This window comes from Fragaria vesca, linkage group LG5, assembly GCF_000184155.1.
Source record: "Fragaria vesca subsp. vesca linkage group LG5, FraVesHawaii_1.0, whole genome shotgun sequence".
Taxonomy (NCBI): Eukaryota; Viridiplantae; Streptophyta; class Magnoliopsida; order Rosales; family Rosaceae; genus Fragaria; species Fragaria vesca.
The window spans coordinates 18,227,172-18,235,941 of NC_020495.1; the positions used below are offsets into that span (position 1 = coordinate 18,227,172).

The 8,770-nt window shown below is 36.8% G+C and overlaps 1 protein-coding gene and 1 pseudogene across 2 annotated transcripts; one reads left to right on the forward strand and one right to left on the reverse strand.

Moving 5' to 3' along the window:
• Positions 1-311: 311 nt before the first annotated feature.
• Positions 312-1,104, reverse strand: LOC101295626. The gene is made up of 3 exons (XM_004299994.1): positions 944-1,104; positions 645-777; positions 312-528 (listed from the first exon to the last, which is right to left on the reverse strand). Exons 1-3 carry the CDS (start codon positions 1,099-1,101, stop codon positions 472-474), a joined length of 348 nt encoding a protein of 115 aa, XP_004300042.1. The 5' UTR covers positions 1,102-1,104; the 3' UTR covers positions 312-471.
• A 2,569-nt stretch (positions 1,105-3,673) lies between these two features.
• Positions 3,674-6,814, forward strand: LOC101295915 (annotated as a pseudogene). Its single transcript, XR_184714.1, has 6 exons — positions 3,674-3,894; positions 3,967-4,173; positions 4,739-4,836; positions 4,931-5,068; positions 6,414-6,516; positions 6,599-6,814. The product of XR_184714.1 is annotated as a 60S ribosomal protein L7-1-like (transcript).
• Positions 6,815-8,770: the final 1,956 nt, after the last annotated feature.

The following is an 8,770-nucleotide window of genomic DNA, read 5'->3' on the forward strand; positions in this document are numbered from 1 at the left end:
GTCTGGACTATAGCCGACGACTATTTTTCGTCGTCTAAAGTGTGGACTATAGCCGACGACATTTTTTTTCGTCGGGTAAACTCTGGACTATAGCCGACGACTTCTACATGTGTCGTCGGCTAAAGTCACCACAGACGACCTTTTCCCGACAAAATCTTAGCCGACGAATTAAGCTGACGTCGGCTAAAGTGTTTGTCCTGGTACTACTGCAGTAACGAAAGTGGTCTTTTCTTTTTGTTTGGGGCACGAAGAAAAGGAGTGGCAGATATTTTAGTTACAAGTTGGAGAAGCCCAAAAGCCATGACAATAATTCCTGTGAATTTCACATGAACTGAACATAGAGCTATTGAACGTAATACACCAAGGAGGTTGATTTTCAATAACATCTTTTCAATGAAATCAAAAATCAAAAGTTTCCATGATAAAATCGACAAAGAGCCTACTTGAGCTACTCCTCTAGCTTCTAGGAGCCTATGCTGGTTCATAGAGGCCTACCATGTGCCCATCAATACATCGTAACGCAGCAACCTGAAAGCATACACTGTCACAATGTTAGATTGCTTCATTCCACCACTCCAAGTCTCCAACAATAGGAGACTAAATTTCGCGAAAGGGTGTCGTTAGAGTAATGTAGCAGGCATGACCTTGCCATGGATTTCGTATTTGATAGGACCATCTAACTCAGCTCCCAGCACCATCAGCTTTGTCACACTTTGGTTAATGTCTGGCACGGTGAAAGATACAAGTGAAGAGTAGCCCTTCTGCATGACATGGTCACTGTTTAAACCTTGATTAGCATCATCTGCCACTATATAACTCATAACTAAACCCCAAATAGTTGAGATTGCAAACAATAAACCAAATACAGCTCTCACAGACATTTCGTCGAACAGGTGGTGTGCATTGAGAGCGAGTTTTAGAGAGAAGAGAAGGAGGGAATTACTTGGGGGATTGCATGAGGGCGAGCCTGAGCGGGCCGGAATGAAGCTCGGCCCAGCGGAGAGTGCAGACTTTGACGGTGAGATCCAAGCCTTCCGAGTAGAACCGAGCGGCTTTTGGGACGTCCTTGTGCAGTTGCAGTATCCACCTAAACGACGCCATTTCTTTCCATATGTTGCTGCTTTCAGAGAGACTAGAATAATACGTCGTAGCCTTGCCAGCTGAAAACGACATTGTTTTAACCGTCGTCGCATGTGGCTATATGAGCTCTCAAATGTGAAACGACAACACTAAAGGCAAAGCGTGTTTGCATTGTAAAACTGGGCTATTCTCTCCTTGGTTGAGACATTGCCCATCAAGTGTTCGATGGAATGCCGCTGAAGGACTTGAACTCATGTCAGTTTACAAATTGCTTGTATTTCCTGATTTACATTAGTAATCGAAACTATGAGCTTACCTGAATGTATATTTATTCTTCGATCAAATGCATTTCCTTACTTAGGACTGTCAATAACAAACTGTATGAATCTTGATGGATACTTTGTCAATCTCTGTTGCCTTTTAGCGATCATGATAAGCAAGATATCTAGATCGAAGGGTTGGTTTAAAGTTCAAAATTAGCACCACCTATTTTTCATTCTTGTTGGTCATTTAATAGTTTATTCGCATGGATTTATCTCTCTATTAGCATCGTTTTTCTATTGTTTACATTACTCTGTGATTCCAAAATCTTTGCATATCTCCATTTGATCAACAAACAAGTCAGTAGATAGAGAGAGAGAGGTAACCATTGCAATAGCAATTCCATTGTTCTCGCTGTGTCGTTTCTTTCTTTTTGCATTCCTTGTATTTGGTACTACTTCACTTATTTGCTATTCATTGAAGCTTTGAATATATATCATTGCAGATATAATAACAGCTTTGGGTCAAATCCCCGTATCAGATGATGTCAGTTTTGTTGGGAAAACAGCTAAATAATCGTTTGACAATTGCCAAGAGGGTAAATCAGAAAGTGCCCGGACCATTCTTTCATCATGGGGTAATAAGCGAGTTTCGGTTCCATGTAGTCAGAAACATTCTGTGACAGATGGAATCGGCAGGAATGGCAAAGTAGATACCTGTAGCATGCCAATAGATGGTAACTGTGAAGAATTCGAATTCGGTACAGGACTTAAATTTAATGATGGGGTTAAATCACAATTCACCATTACCAAGTTCTCAGAAAAAGATATGTGGCACTGGATGAGTGTATGAAAAAAAGATATGTGGCACTGGATGAGTGTATGAATACAGAAAGAGACATCAATCCAGTATTGTAGTTGTTGCTTGATAGTTCTGCTTCATTCGGTGATCAAAGAGGTTCAGACAATGATAATAGCTTTGACCAGCGCTCTGAGCAAGTAAGAATTGTCTAGCTTTTGTATCTCCTTTGCATAAGTCAGTGCATTTATTTCCTAAATGCTATTAAAGTTTGAAAATTTCATCTTGACAGATTCTTGAAAAATTTATGTGGGAATTCAAATGTGTGAGTTTGTAGACATAAATGAACTGTACTTTTATGTTTCCTTGAAATCATATTGTTTATGTCCTTTTCATGTTTTTTTTAATTTCCTTTCAGATTTTAGACTTTGATCCGGGGGCGAATTTCAATTGATGATAGAACAGGGCAGACGAGGCCCGATAGTTCTGCATCTGATATTGATTGTCATTTGAGGGAACTCTAGAGACAAAAGAAATTGGACTATGGCCAGTCTCAGGGACTGATTCTGAACTGATACTTGAATTTGGTACACCTTCTGATGAGTCGTTCACAAATAACATCACTTGTCCGTTCTTCCACTATATATCTCAGAGGTTAGTTTCTCTCACATGTATATCCTAATCTCAGTGTCTTTGTATACATGTCAAAAAGTTTAACTCACTATGATGAGTGAAATCCTTCATGTCACTGTGCATATTTCAAGGGGAAATTGGTGGAAATTGGGGATATCTATAACTTGGTATGTTCAAGCATTAAATGTGACTTCGTCTACAACATGAGAAAATTTTCAGTGCCACGGGGGGACCACATGACAGTCTAACGTGGTCCTATGTTCCAATCAAATTTAGACATGTAGATTTTCTTCATGAAAAATTATTTCAGCTATTTTGTCAAAGACCATTTTAGGTTTTCTATTGTTTTTTACATACTAAACTAAGCCCTAAACCCCTAAACCCTATATCCTAAACCCTATACCCTAAACCCTAAACTTTAAACCCTAAACCCTAGTTTGAACTTGCTAAATACCCATGAATGTCATTTCACAAAAAATAAAAAATGTTTGTTTATATCTTATATCTTAGTAAAAAATCCACACGTCTAAATTTGATTGGAACGTAAGACCACGTCAGACTGTCATGTAGTTCTCTCGTAACATTTAAAAATTTCTGCTATAGTAGTTATCAATATGGTTTTTGTTCAATATAAAAGTCTGATAAAGAAAATGCTGTAATAATCTAATTTGTTTCTTCAGTAAGGGTTATAAATTATAGTCCTATAATCCGTGGGGATCTTAATCATTATATTATTATTATTCTATTTTGGTTACAGTCCAATTTCCATATTTTAGCGTATGAAATTGAATTATTATTATTATTTTTGAACCAATCAAAAAAAAGAAAAGAAATTAACCCAATGGAGGGGATAATTTTCGTATAACCATCAGAATATATATTATTTTAAATGATTCTTTTTGCAAGGTTATTAAGAAAAAGGATTCGAGGTTTAACGGGTGAATGTGAATTGCGAGTTTGCCATAACACAATCTTTTTGCAAGGTTATATACAGTATAACGCAATCTTTCTCTCCTCATATTGCCCAATAACACAATCTTGATCAACGGTCAAGATATCTCTTAGCCTCTCTAAGCCTCTCTCGCTTCCTCACTAAACCCTAATCTGAAGCAGCCCATACCGGTGAATTTTCTTCTTTCTTCCTTTCACTCTTAATTTGTGTCTCCTCTTCTGAGTGTTTTTGTTTGGTTTTAGTATAAAAGGAAAAAGGGAGAGATGAGTGGAGACGTGGCGCAGCCGTTGACGACCGTGCCGGAGATTATATTGAAGAAGAGGAAAAGTAACGAGGAATTGGCTTTGAGGAGGAGGGAGCAATTGGAGCAGAGCAAGTTTCGGCAGCACAAGAGTAAGCAGGAGTTTATCAAGAAACCTGACGACTTTGTCAAGGAGTTTCGCTACCAAGTATGCTCTTTCATACTTGATTTTACAAGAGATTACAAATCGCAACAACACATTTGTGTAGTTGAGGATAAATGTTGTATATGTGCAGAAATAGTTATAGATGTTGGGTTAATATTGTAATAGCACAAATGTTGGAAAGCCGATGCCTTTTTATGCTAGGGGGAGTAATCTATGATTATCCGAAAATTCTGATATGAGGTTTAACTTGGAATGTACCCTTCACTCCATCTTACTCAGGTTAGAGCTAAGTCTCTTGGGAAGTTTGGATTCATTCCTTAGTTTAAGTTAGAGATATATGCAATTATGAGTTGCACTTTCATTTCCAAGTATGAAAGTGTTTAAGGCGGATTCTTACAATTCTTAATCTCTAGATAGGGGAATGCAATACAATCATATACAACTTAGTATAGATTATAGAGAGGCTTGTGTAAGAATGTTGATAGCGTTTAGGTAATTTGTTAGGTGTTTCATAATGTTGCCATAGGTTATTTGATATATGAGACTTCATTTCACAGACTTTCTTATCTGATTCAGTCCTTGATTGAGATATTTGGTGTCTTCTCAGGAGGTGGACCTTGTCCAAATGAAAAACTAGTTAAAGAGAAAGAGGTCAGCAATAGAGACAACTAACCCCCAGCTTCTCTTGGTCATTCGCATACAGGGGTGGGTTTCCATTTTGCAGTTATACTTATCGTTTTTCTATATATATTTGTCTTCAACTCTCTGTTTTCTGAGCTCTTAAATATTCTCTTTCCAGGAAAAATGACATGCATCCTACTGTTAGGAAGAACTTATACAGCTTAAACTTGAGGAGAATCTTCAATGCTGTTTTCATGAGAGCAAACGAAGCAATGCTAGAAAAGTTGCAGAGGGTTGAGCCTTATATTACCTATGGGTAAGCGATTCGAATTTGTCAATATTTGAATATTTCTATTGTTCTTGTTTTGATAAAACTAAAATTTGCTAGTGGATGAACATATGCAAGACATGTTGGCAATCAGGTACTACAATGGTCTAGTACCTAATTGCCATGCTGGTGGAATGACTGAACCTGTCTGTTGCACATGATTTGTTCCCAAGTAAGGGTTAATTGATTTACCGTGGGAATGGGAAAATCTAGCTTTCCATTTGGTTAAGGAGTGCTCCCTTCCTAGTGATTGATGTGTGTTGTATACTTTATTATGCTGTTTCTTTTTTCACACTTCTCATTCATTCCTCTGGTATAGACTATTAGTTTCTTTGATATTATAGTATTGGGAAACATACCAAATCTTTTATTGTTTGCAAACAATTTGATTGATAGAGAACAATTTTAGCTCATATTTGTGGATTTGCATTCGATGTATATGAGAACTTTGTGTTCCTAACAAACTTAGGAACCTTTTTATGGCATCCAGATGGATCAATTTTCAGTCTTACATATGTATTCTGTTTATATTGTTCTCAACATATGTTGTCTATTTTGGATCTTTTTATATTTTTTACCTACACATTTATTGTTTGTGGCCGTTTTTCCCTTAAGATTTGAGCCATGGTCTAAACAATTGTTTGGTTTGTTGAGGCTGCAATGTTCAGGATCAACTGAGCATTGTTTAGGATCAATTGAGCAAAACTTAAAACCAACCTGGGTAGGAACAAAATCTTAAACCTTAATGACCAAGGCTAATCTGACATGTCATTCTGCTGTATCCTTGGTCGTCAATGCATATGATGGTGCAAGTGCTCTTTTGAATGTCAAGGGAGCAAACGTTGTTACCTTATTAGCTGGTGCTAAATAGGGTGCCTTTAGCTTATTGTTTGCCCAGTCATTATATAATTCTTTGTGGTCAGGCAAGTAGGTATTAACCAGGCCAGTAGGACATGGTCTTGGGTTTCTATTTCAAAAGCAGGTCACATACAAGTCTAGCTTATTCTTTTTCTTCTCAACTTCATTTCTCGAACACTGTTTGGCATCTGTATTCTAAGATTCCAATTTCTGTTGCAGTACTACGAATCAAGACATGTTTAGCTGCGAAGAACTAATATGCATAATATTGACTTTTGGATGCACAAAGTTTTTGTATGCATAGTGTTGCTTGGTAGACATTTGTGTAGAATAGCATTCACCATGGAGCTGAGGTCTCCCAAAATTTAATTTAATAAATCAAATAAGTACAATATCAAAGTTCATTAATCTTATTTAATTCATTTTGTTGCATTATATCTTCCTAGCAATAATCATAGTTTTCTTGTTTCCATAGGTATCCTAACCTTAGGAATGTGAAGGAGCTGATTTACAAGAAAGGATATGCAAAGATAAACAAGCAATGAGTTCCTCTGATGGACAATAACTTGATTGAAGAGGTATTTGAATGTCCTTCTCAATATATATTTAAGTCTTTTAATTGCAACATTATAATTATATTCCTCATTGTGTATATTGCAGGCTCTGGCAAAGTATAATATCATTTGCATAGAAGACATAGTGCATGAAATTGCTTCTACTGGTAAATATTTCAAGGAGGCTGCTAGCTTTATATGGCCCTTTACACTCAACAAGCCAGAAGTAGGATTGAAAGGAGTAAAAGCACGTTTCCAAGATGGTGGAGACACTGGTGATCGCGGCGATAAAATCAATGAACTGATTAGCAAGATGAATTAGCTTGAAAACAACAGGTTTTAATCATATTATTGTAACAAGGACTTGACATTAATTATTGTTTGTTCGTTATCTATAATGGAAACAGTGTTTGTATGATGACTATGATGCAGTTAAAGCTGTTAAATTTTGAATCATTAGTAGCTCATATCCAGCTTTTGGGTTTATTTTAGCTGCCACTCATGAAAGCTCCAGTATCTTATTTTAGGCGTCAATTATTACTTGATTCAGATGCATGCATCCACCATTTCAATTTATCTAGTTATCAGATTCTACCTTCATCAATGGAACTATTTGGAGGCACTGTACTGAATTATAGAATGTTTGCTGAGATTAGTCCACATCCGCTCACCGCATAGCTATACTCTTTTTCCTTTTGGCATCATTATACGGTCATTGGGATAAGAAGGTTTATGTATCTTTCCGTGCAGCAGCTATTTGTGATTTTGCTCATGGAGCTTCACTTTAAGATGTGATAAAGATACAAAGTAAGAGAGACAAACCTGAGAGCGGAGAACCAGTGAAAATAACGGGAATCCAACCAAATTCTTACTTTATAGCTCTGCCCAAAGCTCCAAGCCATCATTAAATTTCTGAAAATTAGATACAAATTGTCAAATTAGACAATCAACTGAGAAATTGGGAAAAATTGTACACAGTACATTAAAGAAATTTACATATGAAATTTAATAATCTCACTTACATTCATGTCCTTAATGGAGCAAGAAGAATATTACAAGAGTAGAACAGCTGAGAAATTGAGAAAGTGAACTAGTGAAGCCGAGGACAGGGACTGAGAAATTGAAGAATGGAGAGATGAAGAGAGAATGACAAGATATGGACTGAGAAATTGAATAATGAAGATTAGAGAGGCCGGACCGCCGGAGGCGAGGCGATGTGAGAGGAAGAGAGAATGAGAGAAGAGATGGGTGTCGACTGTCGAGAAAGAATCGAAGGATTAGGGATTTAGGGTAAGAATGTATATCACAAAAAAAAATTGGTTGGGCTTGGGTTATATATCACACAAAAAAAAATTGTATACACCTAGTTTTTTTTTGGCCTAAAATCCTTGGTTGGGCTTGAGCCCTACCGAGCTCTAAGTTGCCTCCGCCACTGACCTTAGCTAAGGCTAAGGTACAGATTTATTTATTCGACCCATTTTCCGATCATATTTTTCGATCATGGCCAGTAGCCAATATCTAGATATACATGACTTGATCATCTCTGTAAATTTTCAGCCAAATTGATAAACGTTAAGACATTCAAAACTGTGATTTAGAATTACAAGAACGTACTGTTCAAGATGAACATATTCGGTTTGTTAATTGATTTAATATATTTTCGATACCTTAACAATAACCAATTAGCTGAAAATTTGTAGGGATGATCAAGTCATGTGTATATAGATATTAATTGGTTAGCTAAGATAAAAAAAATAAAAAAATATTGGAAAGTGTACGTGTCAAATAAAGGAAATACATACTTTATCTAAGGTAAGGAGGTCTTTATTTGAAAAGGCATGATATATATATAGCTCCCTCCGGGTATATTGGATTAGCTCGATCATCGAGTTTATTTTTCCTTTCAGAGTTATGTTTAGGCCTACATGATCCTTGGAGTAGTGTAAGCAATTCTGATGAGCTGAAATGCCCAGAATAGCAAAATTATTATGTACCTAGCTAGCTGTCAGGTAGTGGAACTGTGCAAATAACACATGCAGAATAGTCTAGATAGATAGATAGATATATGGTGATGAAAATATTGGAAGCTAGGGTTCGTACTATCATGCAATTTAACTTCTTCAATGCGTCTGCTGCAGTAGCAAGAGTTGATATCTGTAAGACTCACGGGTTTCCTGCTGCTGCATATATACGAATAATTACAAGCAGCTAGCCCAGCATCATATACGCGCGAGAGAGAGAGAGAGAGAGAGAGAGAGAGAGAGAGAGAGAGAGNGTG

Bases quoted from the DNA above. Each gene is read 5' to 3' on its own strand.
- LOC101295626 (XM_004299994.1), bottom strand. From the start codon at position 1,101: ATGGCGTCGTTTAGGTGGATACTGCAACTGCACAAGGACGTCCCAAAA. The intron at 778-943 runs GTAATTCCCTCC...AGGTTTAAACAG, and splicing joins GCCCTCATGCAATCCCCCAA to TGACCATGTCATGCAGAAGG. The intron at 529-644 runs GTCATGCCTGCT...GTATGCTTTCAG, and splicing joins AATACGAAATCCATGGCAAG to GTTGCTGCGTTACGATGTAT.